Source organism: Daphnia pulicaria, chromosome 3, assembly GCF_021234035.1.
Source record: "Daphnia pulicaria isolate SC F1-1A chromosome 3, SC_F0-13Bv2, whole genome shotgun sequence".
Classification (NCBI taxonomy): Eukaryota; Metazoa; Arthropoda; class Branchiopoda; order Diplostraca; family Daphniidae; genus Daphnia; species Daphnia pulicaria.
In genome coordinates this window covers 1,991,043-2,013,630 of record NC_060915.1, presented here as the reverse complement: position 1 = coordinate 2,013,630, position 22,588 = coordinate 1,991,043, and the positions used below count along the sequence as shown (strand labels likewise).

The following is a 22,588-nucleotide window of genomic DNA, read 5'->3' as shown; positions in this document are numbered from 1 at the left end:
GTTTGCTGTTTTCTATGCAAACCTAAAGCTACCACCGCCGTCAATCCACGCGCGCGCCGTCCTTTGAATTGAATTACGGGGCGTAATTCAACGGAGGTGGGAGTGATGTAATGAAGCGTCCACTTAGATAGCGCGCGCTGAATTATTATACTATTTTTTTATTTGAATATTATTTACACATACCATATATAGTCATGTGCGAAACAAGCGCTATAGTTATTTTGGCCAAGCTTTTATTGTATACGCTTCATGTACTGCTTCTTCCATTATTATAATTTTATTATGCTTAAACCAGCTTAATTAGAATTATGAAGCTAGATTTGCAGCTACAAACACGTTTGTTTGCAGCTGCCAATCTGGAATGTTCTTACCTTTGTTCTCGATTTGCAAACATTTATATTTAGCATTTTGTACGAGGGTTTATAAGGAACTCTCGATCCGCCAGCTTCAGTTCAGTTCCAGTTCAGTCTTAGTTCTCTTTCAGCCCCCCCCCCCCCCTTTCAGTTCTTGATTTACTTCCGACTTGTGTTGTTGTTCTAGTATATATTTATTTAGTTCCCTTCTTCAATTGTGTCTAACAGTTACCGGTCCCTTCTTTTGTACCGAGTGTTATTAGTGTTGAGCTCTGTGTTGAGTTCTAGTGCTGTGTCAACAAGTGTCTTATCCTGTCTCCTGTTTCTTCTATTTTTCATCTCAGTAACGGTATGTTATTCTTAATTATTATTTGTGCTACTAGTTATTAGTGTTAGTCCAATACATCGGCTTGTGGGTAAAACGCCTCTGGTTGTTTATTCTTTATTATTTTTAGTCTTCTCTTTGTAAAGTTATTCCGTCCGAGAGGATGGATCTTTACAGTACCGTACACATGATCTATCGATTTGTGCAAACTTTTATACCGAGTATTGTATTTTGATTTTTTATCATTTATATTTACCAAATTAGATATTAAAGAAATATTGACAATAGTAAGTTCGGTACTTTGACGGTAAATCTATGTTAGAGGTTCAAAACTTGGCAAGAGCAATCCTTTTTATTATTTGATTTTTCAAATACATTTTCATTTACTTAAATTTATGTAAGAAAATTAGCATAAAATAAACAATTATTTTTTTGCGAGCCCGAAGGGCGAAGCTAATAATCGCATACGCAGAAAAAAAAGCCATGTCGTGATCATTGATGTCCCAATCATGACGCAACAATTACGGGAAAACTAATCAAGTAAATGGAATTATTTTTGTTCTGGTCGCACCGCATATTTTTTGTCTAATTTTTAAGACCAAAAAGTCCGAAATCTGTCGTGAAACACCCGAGCTATTGTAACGGATCAGGTTGCACCCAATTTTTAATTGATTAATGATGTCATTCTGACTCATATTTGTGAGCATTGTGGGTGTCCTAAACGTGCCTTTATGAACGTCTAATGTCACGTAAAAAGGATATACGATTCAAGTACGTGACCCAAGTATTATTATATTTCTGCACCTGTCATCAGATGTACCTAAAGCGTTTTCTAGAACTGCGTAGTTAGACGCCAACTACGTGGCAATAGAAGCGCTTGGGTATATAACATGATGATAACTAGTTAGTTCTGCCATTGATGTTGTAGTCTCATTCAAGAGACGAGTTGCTGTTGATTGCTCATCTTCTTCCGTTGTCATTTGGGTATCCAAATGACAACGCTTCACATTTCCTGAAAACCAATACACTATTCTACATCTGGGAAATCGCCTCCTGGCATTTCACTTTTAATTATTAGAAGTGTAGAATTCTTCCTTAATATTTGTGAAGGTATTAAACCTTTACATAATGGTGGCAGCGATTCTCGAACTCGCCCACAATGTTTAATGGTGGACTTGGTATTATTTCTAGATTAGCGAACATTTTTTTTGTGTGTGTGATTTGGATTTCATTTAAATGTTGCGATTGTTTTTTAAATCCAGAAATGAATCGTATTTTAAAATAGAAGTCGTTTTCCGTTGTCAATACCCTTCGTAAATTTTTGAAAGTTAAATTTTTCGTCGATTGGTAGAACATTTTTTTTAAACGTTTATTCGCAAATTAAATTGTTTTCTTATATAGTCTTTTATTTGAATCAGTTTTAAAGATTTATTTTTGGTTTGCGTTTGATAATCTTATTTTTTTTAGAATGGTTTGTTTTGGATTTAAATCGTTTGTTTAATTCCTAAGTTAGCAAGTATTTCTATTCCTGATGAATTTCATAGTGCATGTTGTTGATGTTCATTCTTATCCTAGCAATTCAGTAGACATAGTTGATATTGAGCAATGTAATTTAATAGTGCATGTTGTTGATGTTCATCCCCCTCCAACCACTTCTTTAGAAACAGTGTGGTGAGCATTGTAATTCCTTTTCTCGTTCCGATGACGAAAGTTTATTAGTTTTGTGTAAAAACTATCTTGAGATAAAAAAGTTAGTTCGAAGTTTTTGGATAAGGCACGATTGAGCAACAGAATCCAACATCTTCCTCCACTGAGGAACCGAAGTCAAGCTCTCGTACAGTTAGGGAATATTCGCTTGAGGGAGGCAAAGAAGACCTTAAGACAGGTTCTAGCGTTAACAACTCGCCCGGAGGAAGAGAACTGCCAGCCGATAGGCAGGTGAATCAGGCGAAATCGGGGTCAACAGAGAAGAATCCAAGTACTATCGATAGGATTCAGACTAAGATTAACGTTCGTTCAACCAGGGCAACGGCGCGGAATCTTAAAATAGACCCCGACATCATCGAAATGGCGAGTAGTAACAAACATGGGTATGCAAGGGTGTCAGAGCTCTCTGAATTTTCAAAATGTCTACACATAAGGTCGAGCTTAAATTCCTTGTCTTCTTTTTCGGGTGGGCCAACCCAGAGATTTGATTCATGGTTAGATACATTCGAGAGAATTGTAAATAATTCAGGATTTTCTGACGAAGAAATGGTCTTAGAGTTGTATATAAAGATGACAGACAGAGCTCAAAAAGTTACCAAATATGTTTTGGAAAGCGGCGCAGACGAATACACTACTGTTAAAGCAAGATTAATTGGCCATTTTCATGGAGACGAAACCGTTGAGAAATATTTGAAAAAATTTGAAAAAGCTAGTAAAAAACCAGGGGAGAAACTCTGCGATTTTGCCATTCGTTTGAGGGAGATTTTCAAGTATGCATATCCAGACGCGTAAACGTAGAACTCTTTTCAAATAATCTTACAACAAAAATTTATTGACGGTTTAGATGAGAAACTTCAAATAAAAGTAAAGTATAAGGCATTTAAAACATTCGACGAGTTAGTGGCTGAGGCAAGGAAATATTCGGTACGTTTAGAAGCGATTGAGGGAAATAATGAGCGATACAAATTCGTCAATATCATTAACAGACCTTCTGATTCAAAACAACGCGATAGCCTTAAACTGGTAGAATTAAAACAGCTTATTGAAAACCAACATGAGTCTGTCGATGCTATAGCTGAAAAACAGACTGAGTCTGTTAACGCTCTGGTTGCGGCCTTGAAAGGAGAATCAAACCAGTAGTTACTCCTGGTACAGGACGGTCAGAAATAAAAAAAATTCTGACCGACAACCATTTGAAAACCAGGACCTTGGAAACGCATTTCTAGACTTACACCACAGACAAATAAATTTACCCTTCGTATTTCTTTTTCTAGTTTATAGATTAGTTTTTCTAATTTTTTTTTCTTCACTGAAGCAGCAAGAAATTTTTTGAGCACAACATCATATGAAAAAAAAATCACAGCGAAGTTGGGGGACCTGCAGTAAACCCGATTTTGATTTGTACGACGTGCACGATAAGAAATTAGATACTTTAGGATTAGTCACTTTACCAATATATTATTGAGGGACACTGCTTTTGCAAGAATTTGTTGTTACTGATGGGATATCAGAAGACTCTTATTTTAGGGTGGGATGCGATTAAAAGCCATAATTTACGGTGGATGGGGAAAATAAAAGTATATATTTAGCTAGAGAAGCTTCTGGTCAAGTTGTCTCACCAGAGATATCAATTGTGTCCAAACAACGAGTAAAAGTACCACGTCAATCTATATTAGTGATTGAAGCAAATGAAAGGATCGTTTCGTTATGTTCCATCGACAGCTACTTTTGTTTTCCTCAAGCAGATACAATCCAAAGGGTTAGAAATTTTTGATTTTGTGAACACCGTTTCAAAGGATGGTACTTATAACATGTTAATCATAAATAATTCATAGCGAAATGTAAAGCGAAAGCTAAAGCGTATGTATACCGAGAGCTACTCACCTAGGGAGTATTGAAGTCGTCGGTAGTCAATATGGAATAGCGGGAATGGAAAGGGTGGGGGGAATGGGAGAAACCAGGCGGTAATATGAAAACAAGCAGATAAATAGAATAGGGACAATATGAAAACAAGCAGATAAATAGAATAGGGACAATATGAAAACAAGCAGATAAACAGAATAGGGACAATATGAATAAAAGCAGATAAATAGAAATAGGGACAATATGAAACAAGCAGATAAATAGAAAAGGGAGACGATATGAAACAGGCAGAAAAGGAGAAACAAGGAGAAAATATGAAACTAGGGGGCATAGAGGGACAGGAGAACAGGGTGGGAAAGGGGGGGAAGGGAAGGGATAATGGGAAAGGTTGAAGTTATAAGAACACCAAAGGGGGTGTATTAGACGGCGTATGTGGTAAAGAATAATCTTTACCAATTTACAGGGGTGCCATTGGGTTGCGCAATGGGCCTCCTTCGTTCCAAAGACTAATGAATTATGACCTAAGAGACGTCTTGGGGAAATTTTTATTAGTTTTATTAGTTAGTGAGTTAGCTAGTTTAGTTTCTCAGTAGTTAGTAAGTCTCGTCTTTTGGTTAGAAGTTAGGTAAGTTTTATTAAGCGTCAGTTTATTTGGACGAAGTCATTACATATTCAGATATGTTCGAAGTCCATATTCGCCATGTATTTGAATTATTAAGAGAAGCAAGTTACGTTACAAGTAAAGAAATACCAACGACACATATAGTTGCCTAAAAAGCAAATGAAGATCTGAAATATATTTCAAGAGTGTGTGTGTCCTATAGAAAAGAACGTGTCAAGTGAAGGAATTTATTCATCTTCTTGTTTTCCATTGTTCTAGTGTCATATATCTTTCTCTTTCTTTCTTGATTTTGCCGTCCTATTAAATTTCACATTATTAATTCTTTTCCGTTTCTTTTTACGTCCTTTTCAATTATTCTCTTCATTCATTTTGACGGTACTTTTCTTTATTTTCCTATCTTTCATACTTACGTTATCTTTTCAATTTAATTGTTGATTTCCAAATTACTTTTCCCATTATTTCGATTTTTCCTTTCTTCTAAGTTTTCTTTTCCGCCCTTTTCCTATCTTAATTATTATTTTCCCATTTATTTTTCCAAGTTATTTTTCCGTTCTTCATTTCTTCCATTTAAATTTTTCACTTCAATTTAAAGTTATTTTTACCATATTTTTTGATTTTGTTCTCTTTCACTTCAGTTCAAAGTTATTTTACCATGTATTTGGATTTTATTCTCTTTAAATTTGTCACTTCAATTTAAAGTTATCTTTAACATGTATTTGGATTTTATCCTTTTTAATTTTCACTTCAATTAAAAGTTATTTTTTACCATATATCTTTATTTCATTTCTTTTAACTTTTCCACATTTAAATTTAAAGTTATTTTTCCGTTTCTATTGATTCTATCTCTCTCTGTTAAATTTTTCCGCTGTTTTCATTTTAAAGTTATGTTCCCATTTTAGTTCTCGCTTCTACATTTTTTTTCCTTTTCAATATTCTTTCAAATTTTCTTGGTTTGTTTTTCAATTTAATTTTCCATTTGTTTGATTTTTCTTAACTTTTCCGTTTTTTGTCCTCTTCAATGGCAAGGTCCTTTTCTCATTTATTTTACACTAATTTCTCTTATATATTTACCGTTTTTCTCAATTATATGTTATCATTTCTATTTTATTGTTTTCCTTCGTTTGATTATCAAGATACTTCCCTATTTTTTTTCTCTCCCATTTTTCTTCTCTTCCCCATTTTAATTATTATTTTTATGCTATTTATCTTATTTTAATTTATTTTATTTTCCGGCCTTTCAATTGCAACCTAATCGAACCCAAGTTATTTTCCAATATATTTTGATCTTATTCTCTCTTTTGAATTTTCCGCTCCTCCATTTTTACAGTTATTTTTCCCGTTTTTTTGTTATTTTTAGTTATTCTAAATTTTCCCGTTTTGCATGTTCGTTTTCATGAGTCAATTGATTTTTCTTCGTGACTTTTCAAGTTCTTTTCCATTTCCCTCGATTTTTTCTTATCTTTTTCGTTTTATTTTTCCGTCTCTACTTATTTTTTTCTGTTTATCGTTTTTTTTCCCCAATTCCAACCCATTGTTTCGTTTTCGTTTCATGTTGTATCATTGATTATTGTGTGAGAATACTTATGCTACAAGTCATGCTGCTTCCTCGACTCCAAGTCATCGTTCCGGAAGTTTTGGAGGTCACTGTGTGTAATTGCAGTGAGCCTCTACGAACAGGGATCTCCCGTCCTAATTTTTTGCAGAGAACGGGTTTAAGTTCTACTGTATTTTATGTGCACGCTGGAAACAACCAAAACACATTACTGTGCGTTTTTCGGCTAGAAACTGATCGGTCAGCCTAAGTTGGTTGTGATGTGCCTACTAGTGGAAAAAAAATTCTTCTAGTACTTTTTTCAAATCTCTCCAACTGTTGCAACCAGTCAGAACAACGACGTTATTGCAAACATGCAGTTTTAAAAATCAGCTGATCGATTTTTTCCAATGATCCAGTGCGAGTGATTGAAACTTTGCGGTGCTATTCAAGAAAAGCGATGCACGAAGGGTTAATTTCAACCCCGCAGTACAACGGGTGGCTGGCCGCGTCAATGGTTCGCCTACCCAAATGTACAAAACTAACCGCATATTGGAAGACTAATGAAACCCTGTTGCTACAAAAAAAGTGCAAAAGCAAAGGACTTCGATTTCAGTGTTAACCTGTCGGCTTGCGGGCCACAATCAAAATATTAAAACTTTACTACCAATCGGGATGGATGGGAGCTAGTGCTGTTCGATCCTTGCTACTGGACGATCATTCGCTCGGGAATTTCAGCTCGTCCCATGTGCCATGGACGAATAACGTCTTGATAGAGGCACAAGACATCCCGGAGTATCCGAAGTGGATTCAAAAAATTTAAATTCTATTTTATTCTTGTCACTATAATTGTTGCAATGTTGATTATTCTACGTGTTTGTATTGCTGGTGGATGTTGTAGTTTGTTTAAGTTGACTTGTTTTTGTTTGTTTTTTCCAAGATCTCGTTCACATGAGCAATCTGCTTCCGAAATGGAATTACGGGGCGTTATTCAACGGGGCCGGGACTGATGTAACGGATCAGGTTGCACCCTATTGTTATTTGATTAATGATGTCATTCTGACTCATATTTGTGAGCGTTGTGGGTGTCCTAAACGTGCCTCTATGAACTTTTAATGTCACGTAAAAAGGATATACGATTCAAGTACGTGACCCAAGTATTATTATATTTCCGCACCTGTCATCAGTTGTAACTTAAGCGTTTTCTAGAACTGCGTAGTTAGGCGCCAACTACGTGGCAATAGAAGCGCTTGGGTATATAACATGATGATAGTTAGTTAGTTCTGCTATTGTTGTTGTAGTCTCATTCAAGAGACGAGTTGCTGTTGATTGCTCTTCTTCTTCCGTTGTCATTTGGGTATGTTCACACTTCCTTAAAACCAATACACTATTCTACATGTGGGAAATCGCCTCCTGGCCCCGTACGAATTGTTTAGCTGGGTCTCTGAACGACTAGCTTTACTTACGTAGGTTGGTCATAGCTATCTTTCTTTAAGTTACATTACAGCTGAACGGGAGCAGCCTCTTTTCTACCAGCTAGCTTAAACCTGTTGATTCTAGACTGCTTGCGTTCAGCAGTAATTTAACCATGTGTAGGTAGTAACGACCAGCCTATGTACGTAAAGCTATTTCGAGCTAGTCGTTCGACTTATAAAATGTATCTAATTTGCGCAGCAGTAAGTTTTAGCTAAGGGTTGCTAGTAGCAACCAGCCTTTGTGCATAAAGCTATTTTTACCTAGTCGTAGGGTACAGAATACAATTTTTAGTCAGAGCCCTCTGTTTAAATAAACATACACTTTTATGGGTATAGAAAATTTGGCCATAATTGATGGCCACCTATCTTACAACGTTGGAGGCTAATTAAAGCAAAATTTTGGAGTGGAATAAGCACTGGCTGCTGCTGTTAATTTTACTTTATTTTGGTTGTCATTTTCGTGGGAAAAATCCAAGTGTAACTGCCCTACCCAATTCAGTTGAAACAGATTGAATACAGTAAATTTAAAATCTCCAAATGAAAATTCTCATTGTTTTCTTTTGATTTGCAATTTTTTACGGTAATTTCATTTTTACTCCATTTATTGCTGGTATTTCAAAAATAATCAAAAACACAATCTGGCAACGCTTTCAATGTTTTGGCGCTCAGGTATTTCCAGCTTCCTTTATTCTAGTTCACTTTCGTCTCCATGACGCGTTTTCTTTTTCGACGTGTGAAGTAGTTTATAGTTTTGACTTATCAGGAATCGTTTTCCTAACAATATTGGAAAAATGGGAAACCCCACAATTTACGTTCTCGTTTGCTTTAAAAAAGGTAAAACAGAGCTAGGTATTGGGACTATGGATTCCATAGTCTTTCCCAAAACATTCGTGTCGCTTCCAAACCTTGAAGACAAGATTCGCATGCTCAAAGAGTTCATTTCTGGGAAGACTGATGTTGCTTTATTGTAATTGTACATTTAAACTAAATGTCGTAAAGTTGTATTAAAGAATGTTTGTTTAGGTTCCCCAAGCACAGTGCTTCAGGTGAAGACCCATCGATCCAATTGGAACTTAGAGCTGGGCATGTCATTTCATTCTCAGGTGATTATATAGTTGAACTTGATCTTATATCGCATGCTCTTTCTAACCAATGTTTTTTCAAAGTAACAGAAGACATGAAGGTGTTAGAATTAACTCGTGATACAATGATAAAACCTAAATCAAAATCTGCACGGTCCACCAAAATCTTGCACTATTTCGCGAGCTGATTCACTTCGGCGAGCTGATAAGCTTTCTTTTCTATCCATGTATAATAAAAGAACAAACTTTTGGGGGAGGAGCCTGTGTCTGTCACGGATAATGTGTCAACACAGGCTCCTCCCCCAAAAGATTTTATTATATATGGAACATGCCCAAACATGCCCAAACAAATCACCACCAGATGTCGTCGCCGTGATGACGCAATCTTTGATGACGCAACAACCAGCATCACCACCAGATGTCTATAGCAAATCTATATAAGATAGAAAAGCAAGCTTATCAGCTCGGAACGAAGGGATAAAGTAAGCCAGTTGAAAACTGTCTTAAATGAAAAATTCAGGGCCTATTATTAAGTCGGACTTTTTACTTAATGCCTTCCTAATTTTTCAGAATTTTTCTGTAAATTCATTGTTTTTTCTCTGAAATTTTCTGGAAAAAACTTCTATCGCGAAATTTTGATTTGTCTGAGTAATGGTTAACAAAGGGCATGGGTCAAAACAATATTTTTATTCTAAAAAAAGTAAATCTATATTGAGACTTGAACCATGGCCCTCTTCATTATCTCGCCATTATCAGCGCTATAACCAACAATCTATTTTTTGTCTTCTAATTCGATCCATTATCAAAGTAAAAGATAGAAAAGAAAGCTTATTATCAGCTCGCCGCGAAGGGATAGTCGTAAGCCAGTTGAAAACTGTCTTAAATTACAAATTCAGGGCCTATTGTTAAGTCGGACTTATTCACAATTCATATTTTTCTTCACAGACTTTTTGGTCTTAAAATGGGATTTTTCTGTCACAGTTCAGTATCCTTGAAAGTTATTTACGTTTAGTTTGCTCAACTCATATTTTCCTATTTTTACACATAAAGTTCAATAATTGAATTTAAAAATAACTATCTTTTAGTCAAATAACTACACAACATAAATTCAAACCTGGTTTTTTCGTCCTGGTTGGGAAATCATAGATTGCGTCATCACGGCGATGCTATGGACATCTGGTGGTGATTTATTTTGATCTAAAATGAAAATGTTGTAGTCGCAACCGCCAGATGTCACTTGTCGTAAAACAATTATTTTAGCCGTTTTTCATTAATTACGGGAAAACTAATTAAGTTAATGGAATTATTTTTGTTCTGGTCGCACCGCATATTTTTTGTGTAATTTTTAAGACCAAAAAGTCCGAAATCTGTCGTGAAACACCCGAGTTATGGAGCAGGACATACATACAGACAGACATACAAAGTTATATGGCTTTTTTTTTCTGCGTATGCAATTATTAGCTTCGCCCTTCGGGCTCGCAATAAAATTATTTTTGTTCTGGCAGCACCGCATATTTTTTGTGTAATTTCTAAGACCAAAAAGTCCGAAATCTGTTGTGAATCTGTTATTCACACTTTTCTTCACAAACTTTGTTGTCTTAAAACGGGATTTTTCTGTCAGAGTTCAATATCCTTGCAAGTTAATTACGTTTAGTTTGCTCAACTCATATTTTCCTATTTTTACACATAAAGTTCAGTGATTTTGAAATTTAAAAATAACCACTCTTTAGTTTAATAACTGCAAACTTAAATGCAATTCTGATTGTTGCGTCAGTGTTGGGACATTACAGATTGCGTCATCACGGCGATGCTATGGACATCTGGTGGTGATTTATTTTGACCTAAAGTAAACAAGTTGTAGTCGCCACCGCCAGATGTCACTAGTCGTAAAACCATTATTTTATCAGTTTTTCATTAATTACGGGAGAACTAATTAAGAAAATGAAATTATTTTTTTTCTGGTCGCACCGCATATTTTTTGTGTAATTTTTAAGACCAAAAAGTCTGAAATCTGTTGTGAAAAACCCGAGCTATGGAGCGTTACATACAGACAGACAAAGTGACATGGTTTTTATTTTTCTGCGTATGCGATTATTAGCTTCGCCCTTCGGGCTCGCAATAATTCACCACCAGATGTCTATAGCATCACCGTGATGACGCAATCTTTGATGTCCCAACCATGACGCAACAATTAGATTTGCATTGATGTTTTCAGTTATTTGACTAAGATAGAAAAGCAAGCTTATCAGCTCGCCGCGAAGGGATAGTCGTAAGCCAGTTGAAAACTGTCTTAAATGACAAATTCAGGGCCTATTGTTAAGTCGGACTTATTCACAATTCACACTTTTTTCACAGAATTTTTGGTCTTAAAACGGGATTTTTCTGACACAGTTCAATATCCTTGCAATTTATTTACGTTTGGTTTGATCAACTCATATTTTCCAATTTTTACCAGTGTTCTGTATTTGTCAAATAAAATAAAATAAAATACAAATAAAATACAAAAAAAACGGTATTTTTTATTTTATTTTCAGCGTTTATTTTTGTTTAATTTTCACTGTATTTTATTTGGTATTTTCTGCGTTTTTATTAAAATACTCAAATAAAATACTCAAAATACTCGACGACAGAGCTATAGAATACTGGTACCGCCACTCATATGGCGAGCCCTTCCATTGCTTTTTTTCTCTGGAAGTGAAGCCTGCTTGCCTGCCCTGCTCCTTGCCGCCCTGCTCCACGGCGGGTGTGTGGGGAAATAGGGTATAGGCATGGTATAGGAATGGAGGGAAAAGTGGAGGAGTGGCAAGGAACAAGATCGATATCTTAGCTCCAATTTTCACTATCGATTCGAAAACTTGGCTTCAGCCCCAGAGAAAATTTTCGAGAGGAGGAGTTAAAATGGCAGTGGCTCTACCAGTAATCTATAGCTCTGTCGACAATAAAAAAAATCATGTCAATTGTATTCCTTTTCCTACTGTTTAAGTGTTGAGTATTTAAGAATTTCACTAGCAGCCGTCAATATAACAGTGCCGCCGGTGATATTCTAACGGCAAAGCGAATGCGAACTTAAGCTGGTTTGTTTGAAAAGTTACTTTTTCTCGCTTTTTCTTAAACATAATTCAAAGTTAGTCAATAACCCTGTTGAATGACTTAATTAAATCTCATTGAACTCAATCCATTATGATTGATCAGTTAATTTAATAAAGAGAACTGGACCACCCAACAAAGAATAATAAATGTCTTTTACCTTTTTTAAAATTACTATTCACAAATGCACAAGATATTATGCGTAGCTTCACTAGCTTGACTAAGTAAACAAAAAAAGGTCGTCGAAAAAAAAGAAGTATTTGTATTTTATTTTATTTTATTTGGTATTTTTTACTTTTCAAATAAATATTAAAATACTGTATTTTATTTGGTATTTTATTTTATTTTATTTGGTATTTTTGAAAAACCCGAGAAATTGTATTTTCCAACCCCAGTATTTTAAAATAAATGTATTTTATTTTAAAAATACGCTAATTTTTTTCAAATACAGAACACTGATTTTTACACATAAAGTTCAATAATTGAATTTAAAAATGACCATCATTTAGTCAAATAACTACAAAACATAAATAACATCTGGTGGTGATTTGATGTGAAAGTGAAAAAGTTGTAGTCGCCACCACCAGATGTCACTAGTCGTTAAAAAAATTATTTTAGCAGTTTTTCATTAATTACAGGAGAACTAATTAAGTAAATGAAATAATTTTTGTTCTGGTCGCACCGCATATTTTTTTTCTAATTTTTAAGACCAAAAAGTCCGAAATCTGTCGTGAAACACCCGAGTTATGGAGCGTTACATACAGACAGACAGACAGACAGACAAAGTGACATGGCTTTTTTTTTCTGCGTATGCGATTATTAGCTTCGCCCTTCGGGCTCGCAAAAAGATGGTTAATTTTAAATTCAATTATTGAACTTTATTTGTAAAAATAGGAACATTTGAGTTGAGCAAACTAAACGAAAATAACTTGCAAGGATATTGAATTGTGACAGAAAAATCCCGTTTTAAGACCAAAAAGTCAGTGAAGAAAAGTGCGAATTGTGAATAAGTCCGAACTAACAATAGGTTCTGAATTTGTCATTTAAGACAGTTGTAATGTTAATTCACAGCATATGGCAAAGCCATTGACAAGTTCTCACACTTGTTGATGCGTTTACCATAAGCATCTTCTTAATTACTTTAACAGGCATGGCTACCATCAGACAAGCCATCGCCCGTCGCCCGTATATAAACCGAGCATTCGATCCATTTGAGGCCTCGCTAGTACGGTGCCTCGCTTGTACGGTCACTCGCTTGTGCTTGTCATCGTGTTACAGTTGTCTTGGTTGTTCCTGACTCTCAATACACCTTTAACCGCACCTCTCGTGTTTGACTCCTTGGACTCATCATCACACAGTTTTCAACTGGCTTACGACTATCCCTTCGTGGCGAGCTGATAAGCTTGCTTTTCTATCTTAATGGATCGAATTAAAAGATGAAAAATAGATTTTTGGTTATAGCACTGGCATGATAATGATGTGGGCCATGGTTCAGACTTTTGGTTATTGCGCTGGCATGATAATGAAGATGGCCATGGTTCCAGTTCTTCAGTTGAGAATCCAAATTGTTTATACCATAGGTCCTCCATAACTTCAGTCCTCATCAATATTCAAACCTTGTGACAGAAATATGCCAAAGACGTAGAGGAACTGCTTTCCATCTCGCTTCTTTACACTAGGGGGGTGACTTTTTTATTTTTTCTTGGTGCTTTTACGATCGGAATTTCGAGCAGAATCAATTTTAGGCAGCAATCGAGCTCCGGTACAGTCATCATCTCTTTGACAGGCAATGGGTGGGCTCTTCTCGCTCCCGGCAACGTGCTCTCGGTTGTACACAACACAACAGCATGGGCTCTCTCCTCTCTCAGGTCGCCCCAGAACCGATTATTAGCCAAATTTAATATCAGATCGCTAGTTTCCTTAATTGAATCGTCAGGTGAATTTGTTCTGGAAATTGCACGGCCGGAAGAGACTCTTTCATTATTCATCTGATCGTTGACGGAGTATCCAATTCCGGTGATGTTGGTGTTAGAATTGACAAGGGCGTTTCGTTAATATCTTTCTTTATTCAGACCAGCCATCACAAACAGTATGTGGGCTCCTCTCTGCCTTCAACGTTAGGGCATCACTCAATTATGCATATAAACATTACACACAGAGGCGTTACACAAATACACATAATCTATATCACGATACACTTAATTTATACCTTTTGTATAACACACAGACACAGCAGTAATAACTTTCCTTGATTAGAAACGGACTCAGTCCCTGAGAGAGAGACTCTTCTGATTCATACAGATTCGACAACTACGTTTACATTCGTTTCTATAGAGACGCACACAGACGTCGCACACACGGACGTACACACATGCATGAAGGTCACCTAGTGGAGTGTGTTTAAATTATCGTAACCAACACTACCCCTTATTTTAAACACGCTTGAGCGATACTTCCCCTGAAACAAAAGAACAATGATTGGATGAAAGAGAGAAGAGTGTAAGAAGAAGTAACTTTGAATTCATTTAATTTAAATCGTTCGAAACTTGTTGCGGAGCCGGTTTCTCCTTTCGCCATGAAAGATCGACGGTGGCTAACGATGCCTCCTTGGGTTTCCAGTTGGGGTTGTATGGTTCGTCGTACGGATCGTCCCAACAGTCGTCAGCCCAGTGACCCGGGCGACCGCAATTGTTGCATCGTCCTCTCTTCCGTGACGAGCCATTTGAATCTTCGAATCTAGAGTTACGGCCTTCGATCGGTCGGCCTCTACCTCCTTGAAACCGTTGAGGGTTTCCGTAGCCACGGTCCTGCGAGGGAGCGTGAGTGAACGTCGATTGATGAGCGGGAATTTCGCCGAAGAAGGCCAGGTCGTCGGAGCTTTTCTGTCCACCGGTTCTGAGATTAAGTCTCTCCTCTTGGCTGCATAGCTTAGTCATGAGAGCAATCAGGGTTTTTTCGGCGTCGGTCATGCACTCCCATGATGTTCGGAAGTGATCGTAGCTCGGAGGTAATGATGTTAACACCTTGTTACAAATCTGGGCGTCGTCAATGATGCCTCCGGCATCGCTGTAGTTCTTGGCTAGCAGTTTGATGGACTCAACATGAGCTCGAACGGAATGTTCGGATTTGAATTTATAATTTAAGAAAGACTGGTTAAGAGATTGTCTCCTCTCTGCTGTGCCTTGCTGATGTTGACTCGTGATTGAGAGCCACATTTCATGGGAGGTTTCACAGGTGAGGAGATTCTGCTGCTGTTCCTCGTTGCAGGTCTCGAATATATATCTCATGGCGTGAGTGTCGTCTCTCACCCATCTGTCAATATCTTCTGGTTCACCATTGATTGGTTTTTGTTTCGAGCCTTCCACGATTGGGGCTAAACCTCTTAGTTTCAGTTTGAGGAAGATGCTGAACTTCCAAACAGCAAAGTTGCTGCCGTTGAACTGGACAGCTTTCATGCTCTTCTCCTCTGTTGAACTTGCCATCTTGTGTTATTCTGGTTCCTAGGTACTGGGCCCATAACCTGTTGGTGTTAGAATTGACAAGGGCGTTTCGTTAATATCTTTCTTTATTCAGACCAGCCATCACAAACAGTATGTGGGCTCCTCTCTGCCTTCAACGTTAGGGCATCACTCAATTATGCATATAAACATTACACACAGAGGCGTTACACAAATACACATAATCTATATCACGATACACTTAATTTATACCTTTTGTATAACACACAGACACAGCAGTAATAACTTTCCTTGATTAGAAACGGACTCAGTCCCTGAGAGAGAGACTCTTCTGATTCATACAGATTCGACAACTACGTTTACATTCGTTTCTATAGAGACGCACACAGACGTCGCACACACGGACGTACACACATGCATGAAGGTCACCTAGTGGAGTGTGTTTAAATTATCGTAACCAACAGGTGATCTCTTTATTCATTTCGTTAATCAGATCGGTAGTTTCCTTAATTGAATCGTCAGGTGAATTTGTTCTGGAAATTGCACGGCCGGAAGACCCTCTTTCATTATTCATCTTATCGTTGACGGAGTATCCAATTCCGGCGATCTTTTTAACCATTTCGTTAATCAGATCGGTAGTTTCCTTAATTGAATCGTCAGGTGAATTTGTTCTGGAAATTGCACGGCCGGAATTGACTCTTTCATTATTCATGTAATCGTTGACGGAATATCCAATTCCGGTGATCTCTTTATCCATTTCGTTAATCATATCGGAAGTTTCCTTAATTGAATCGTCAGGTGAATTTGTTCTGGAAATTGTGTAAGGGTCATTCGAGACCTTACTTCACTTATTAAAATGAACACACAAGTGATCATCAGGAGATGACGCTTATGTATTACACTTGTAAAGGTTGACCCAACACAATCATTGTGTCACCAATACGAAGATACTTAATAACTAAAGAGGCGAATTTACTCACAATGTTAAGGCACAAATGATGAAGACAAACATGAACGATTTTGGTTTAACCCGTGTATTTTTACTAGTAAGACAGAACAATAGGCCTAATATAAATTAGACAAGAATAAACGCTAGCGACAATTTACTTGAGTACAAATGGTAGGCGGCGGTCGAGCGTCAGGCTAGTGGATGAACTAGTAAAGGGTCGATACTAGTTTAAAGAAGATTGGACAACACTTAAATGGAATTGAATTTAATACAAAACAGTACGAAAAGAGGAGCGAGTGCCTCGGTAAGTTACGGGTAAAATGAGAGAGAGAAGTGCGGTACAGAATAGCTTTTACATCGGGTTTATATACTCATGCCGGCTGCGTTTTTTAACACGCAAGACATAGGGAAAAACAGGTTCAGACAAGTTAAAAAGTTATATAATCCTGCCCGACCTTGTCGAAAAGAGGCAAAAACCAAGTTCAGACGAGACTGACAAAGGTTATATAACGACTATTTCTAGAGTTCCGAGAAGGGTAAAACGAGCCACAAAATATAATAAAATATAAAGATAGAGGGATAAGAGAAAAACATGAAGTAAAATGTAATGCAGTAAAATATAAAAGGTAAGGGAATAAGAGAAAAATATAATTAAAGTTAAACGCGCTCTTGTCGCCCGGTTGAGTCTTGCTTTTGCAATTCTTGATAAATCGCTTCTGGTTGAATAAGCGCGGCTGGCGCTGACATCTAGTAGTCAGAGTTGGCGATTCTTTTGCAGCAGAAAAAGGGAACAGATACGGTAGTGAGCCGAGCGTTTTGTTACATCGCTCCCGGCCCTATGAGATTACGTCACGGAATCTAAACAGGAGCCTCGTCGTATTCGGAGGGATCCAAATATAAAGAACCGTAGCGACAATAACATTTGATGCGCTAATAGTAGTATCTTGAGTGGACCCTTTCGCCGAATGTTCGTTGCTTGAGGCCGTGAGATCGGCAATAATATCCATCGGACTTGATTGTGTGTCAGCATATACAAGATTTGCTTTTTGCTGATATTCGAAAAAGTTGACGTCACTATAGCGAAAAGCGTCGGAAAGATCACGTTGAGGGACTACGATTGAAGTTTAAACTAGCTCCCAGGTGTGATTGGGATACGAATGTAGACGGTCAATAAAATTCACGGTCCCCGTAGTCCAATAGCAAGGAGTGAAATTGGTCAATTTCCATCCGGTTCGGCTGACAGTAAAATTTTTTGAAACGAGGCTGTGCGCCACAAATAGTGATATCAGTAGTAAAATTGACAGGAATGGGTGTGCATTGAATAGTTGACACATCCGGTGCTGTTGGCACTACTTGCGCATGTTTGATGTGATGTTGTTCTTCGGATGATACGAATTAAATCGTTTTCTTTGATGAACAGTTAATAATGATGAGGAGCAACATGATTTGGAATTAATGGAATACGCGTTTAACATATGCAGCGTAGTTGTAAGTAAAGGAATTGTAAGTATAGGAATAAGTAATAATAAAAAAGTAAGTTAAAAATAATAAGAGGAAAAGAGAGAAAGAGAGGAAAAGAGAGGCGCGAAAAGAAAAAGGCGACAAAAAGGGACACATTTTTGTAATATCGCGCTTGTTATTTTTCTTTGAAATTTCGATTTGGGAATATAACAAATGTTTCTCCATATACATATATTTTTACATTTTACATATAACACGTGTATGTTTTTTTTTGTCTTTTTTATAGAATCATACATTTTCTGCAAAATACCGCATTTCCACTAAACTTCCGTAATTAAACGTTGCCTCGGCTTGATAGCCGATCGCGATCGTAGGCGGGGAAGTTCAGTTGGTTGCAGAGCAGTTTCTTTTTTAATAATGGTAACAATGGGGGATAAAGGGCGAGAATTGGGAACATTCATTGGGGAATCATTCCGGACAATTGAGTCGGGATTTGGGAGAGAAATCTCAATATGATCAGGATTTTCAGCAGATTTATCAAGTAAAGGGTGATCATCAATTTCGTCAGGGGAATCAGAGTCAATGTTATTCAATCCATCCCTTTCGTCATCAGCTTCTTCATCAGAATTACAATTAGGCTGAGTGACTAAATCTTTTCGGGAGCGTTCAGTTGGATCGATTTCTATTTCGACTCTATTTGAGGCATAGCTTCATCAGTCCATAACATAGTTTCATATAACGGTTTTAGTCGATTACAGTGTTCAAGTTGGGCTTTAAATGAACTATCGGCAATTTCTACCGTTCGATTTTTATTAACTTTGATTATCCTATACGGCCCGTATAGGAACTTGGAAGTAAATTTTCTATTGTCGCCTTTTTGAACTACTCTTACATCTAACAAAACTCTATCACCCAGCTTGTAATCAAAAAGTTTCAACAACATAATTAGCAGAAGGGACTGGGTCTGGGACTGCCCCTAATATTTTGTTGATGGGAAAGTTAACATCACGGCCAAAACACATATAATACGGACTTTCATTGGTTGAAGATTGTATCGATGAACGGTATGCAAAGCACACTTCACCCAAAACATCTTCCCAATTATCATGATGACCATCAATTAATTCTTTACACAACATAGTCGTCATAGTACGTAAAACGTTGCTCAATATATAATTTTTTACAAAAATATCGCATTAATTTAGAAGTAAAATTTGAGCCTCGATCAGAAACATGCGCTATGGGCGGGCTATGCATTAAAACAATATTTTTGTATACGCAATCAGCAGTAGTTTGAGCCGTTTGATCGGGCAAAGCAACCGCTGTTACGAATTTTGTAAAATAGTCAGTCATTACACAAATACAGTTAGTGCCGTTTGGCGAAATAGGAGAGATAGGCCCTAAAAAGTTAATACCGATTATGTGAAATGGAGCTTTAGCTAACTCATGAGGAAAAAGATAAGCTCGGAGATTCGATTTAGTGTTAGCAATACATATTTCGCAGGCTTTACAATATTCTTTAATATCGGCCAAAATTGTAGGCCAATAATAACTATTCTTAACTTTTAAATAAGTATGCACAAAGGCTAAATGGCCACCTGACAAAGGACTATCATGCATTTCTTTTAATACGATTGGGCGAAGGGTAAGGGGAAGAACAACCTGTTGACAAATAATGTTACGCCTACTCTTCGTCGTCGGTACTTCGATTCGGTAAAGAATACGATTCTTTATCTGATATAATTCAATCTCTTTAGCCCAAATCGGCAATTTTTTTCCGTCGGCCGCAGAGAGGATACCATTATCGAGATAATTAATAAGCGATTGACAAAGTGGGTCGGCAGTTTGGCTGGCTAAAATATCGATATTTAAATCGGCAACATTAATACTAGCAATGCGGAGGCGTGAAAGGCAATCCGCATTTTGATGTATACGGCCAGGTCTATACCTGATTTTGTAATTAGTGCCCGCGAGCAAAATAGCCCAACGTCCTAATCTTCCATTATTATCTTTTTGATTCTCAAGCCACTGCAAAGGCCTATGGTCGCTAATAACGGAAAAAGGTTTGTCTAGTAGGTAATGGCGAAAATGTTTGATAGAAAAGACTACGGCTAAAGCTTCTTTTTCTACAGTGGCATATTTTCTTTCCGCCGGCTTTAGCTGTCGACTAGCATAAGCAATTGGTTTTTCAACACCATCTTGTATTTGAGATAGAACTGAGCCTATTCCGTAATCACATGCATCAGTAAATAATAAAAATTCAAGATAAAAATCTGGATAAGCCAAAAGGGGAGGCGTGATAAGACATGTACGAAGGAATTCAAAAGCTTTTTGGTCAATATCCGTCCAAATAAACGGATTTTTTAGCGCATCGTTATGAGATTTTGCCGTCAAAGGATGCGCGATGGACCCAAAATTTGGAATAAAGCGCCTATAATAACCAGCTAGGCCTAAAAACGATCGAACTTCGTCGGCAGATACCGGCGTATTATAATTAACTATTTTTTTAATTGTTTCTGGATCTGGGCCTATTCCATCTCGCGAAATAATGTGACCCAAATATTTAACGGACGTTTTCATGAATTGACACTTTTTTTTATTTTAATTTTAACCCCGCGTTTTGAATCAATGTAAAAACTTCTCTAATATCTTTAAGGTGGCTTTCAAATGTTTCGGAAAAAATAATTACGTCATCTAAATAGACTAAAGCTTTAATTCCTGAGACGTCTCTCAGAATATAATTGATTACTCTTTGAAAAGTAGCTGGCGCATTACAAAGCCCGCAAGGCATTCTAATAAATTCATAAAGATTATTCTCTACAATAAAGGCGGTTTTTTCTTTCGACGGGTCATCTAGTTCAATCTGCCAATATCCCTGAGGCTAGATCGAGTGTAGCAAAAAATTTCTTTCCGTACAGCCTATCTAACGTACTGTCAATGCGTGGGAGGGGATACGAATCTTTTTTCGTTAAGCTATTTAATTTACGATAATCAATACAAAATCTAAGCTCTCCATTTTTCTTTTCTACTAATATCAATGGCGCCGCCCACGGAGAAGTGGAATGTTGAATAACATTAGTAGCCATCATTTCTTTAATTTGCCTCTCTAATTCTTCTTTCTGCTTCTTTCCCGTCCGATAAGGGCGAAGTCGAATAGGCCCTTTCCCCTGGGTGTCAATGGAATGTTTAATTAACCCCGTACTACCTAGTTCAGAATTTTCCGTCGCAAAAAGGTTTGGAAAATCATGCAGCAATTCAGCAATTGGTTTTTTATATTCAGCATCAACATTTGGGTCAGTTACTGGTTCTACTATAGTAATTTCATCTCCCTGCGCATCGGATGATTGCCATTCGGTTGAGACTTTCCCCACCATTAGACAAGAAAAATAAATTTCTCCGAGAAGAGATTTCCTAGGCAGTAGTATCGACACATTATTTCTATTCTCGATTTCTATTAAGTACTTTCCGTTTACATTTACATTATTGACGAAATATTGAATACAAATTCCCTCCGGCAACTGTTCTTTGGGAGAAAAGAAAAAGATTGAGAAGGGGGCCACCACATCGGATTGTCCTTGAATCTCAGCCTCTACCACCTGAGAGGTGAGGGGGGCTATCCTTACATTTCCGAGCAAGGTCATCAATGTTTTGGATATTTCTTTTTTCAACACGTGGTACACAAAGGCCTTGATTAACAACCAAACCATCCTCTGGTTTATCACAAGGCAAAAATATAGTCTTTGAGCGGCCATCAAAAATAAATTCATGATTGATAGCGGCATCTTGACCTATTACGCAAGATTCGGAAATACCGTTTGTTACGATAAATTCCTGATTTAAAACATGATTTCCGTATAATAGTGGTAGGTAATGTGGACTAGAGCGTCAACACTTTGGAAAAAGGCAATGAGGCTCTGGTTTCGAACCCCAGCTGAACCCGTCATAAAACTGTAAGTAGCGCCCTTGAGGCAGCATGCATAACACAGGATTCTTGATTGCTTTCAAGGATATGACGTTAAATATGCTGCGGTGTGTTCAATCACATCTAATTGGAAACTGAAGGCGCTTTGAGCATATAATGGAAAGGCGCCATATAAATACGTACATTACATTATTATTATTATTGTGAATATCATATAGATCAACATCAGATTCGGTACAAGTTAATTGCTGGCACGGGACATCGCCTTTTTCACCAGAGCAATTAAGTTGATCCGACACAATTTTATTAAATACATTAATATGGAGAAGACTTCTGGCCGCGCCAGTATCAAACAAAGCTTGAAACGGAGTCTCAAGAATTTTTACGGAAATACGGGGTGCTGAATTTTTGCTGAAAGCTGTAATATTTGCGATTAATCTAGGTTTTGGGGAATACGACGGCCTATTTTCGACTGACCTATTACAGTCGGCCCTTGGGCGTTTCCCTGAGTCTGTGTAGAAACAGGTAGCGCTGATCGAATAATATTTGGTCTGTTTGGACAGAGATTTGCCCTATGTCCAGACATTTTACAATAAAAACAAACATTGGCATCCAAGGCCAAACGTTGCGCCCGGAAAAATGTTTCGATGTTGTGATTAGACAGTCAGCAATTAGTACATCTCATTGCTGATGGCCGTGGGTTAAAATTCTGATTCGGTTGCTGAAAAGTTACTTGCGGTGGGCGGGGTGGTT

The 22,588-nt window shown here is 37.3% G+C and overlaps 1 protein-coding gene across 1 annotated transcript; it reads right to left on the bottom strand.

Annotated features, from left to right (window-relative positions):
* Positions 1 to 14,539: 14,539 nt before the first annotated feature.
* Positions 14,540 to 15,843, bottom strand: LOC124329543. Its single transcript, XM_046788630.1, has 2 exons — positions 15,756 to 15,843; positions 14,540 to 15,565 (listed from the first exon to the last, which is right to left on the bottom strand). Exon 2 carries the CDS (start codon positions 15,525 to 15,527, stop codon positions 14,571 to 14,573), a length of 957 nt encoding a protein of 318 aa, XP_046644586.1. The 5' UTR covers positions 15,528 to 15,565; positions 15,756 to 15,843; the 3' UTR covers positions 14,540 to 14,570.
* Positions 15,844 to 22,588: the final 6,745 nt, after the last annotated feature.

Excerpts from the sequence above, each read along its gene's own strand:
- LOC124329543 (XM_046788630.1), bottom strand. The coding sequence starts at position 15,527 with ATGGCAAGTTCAACAGAGGAGAAGAGCATGAAAGCTGTCCAGTTCAAC.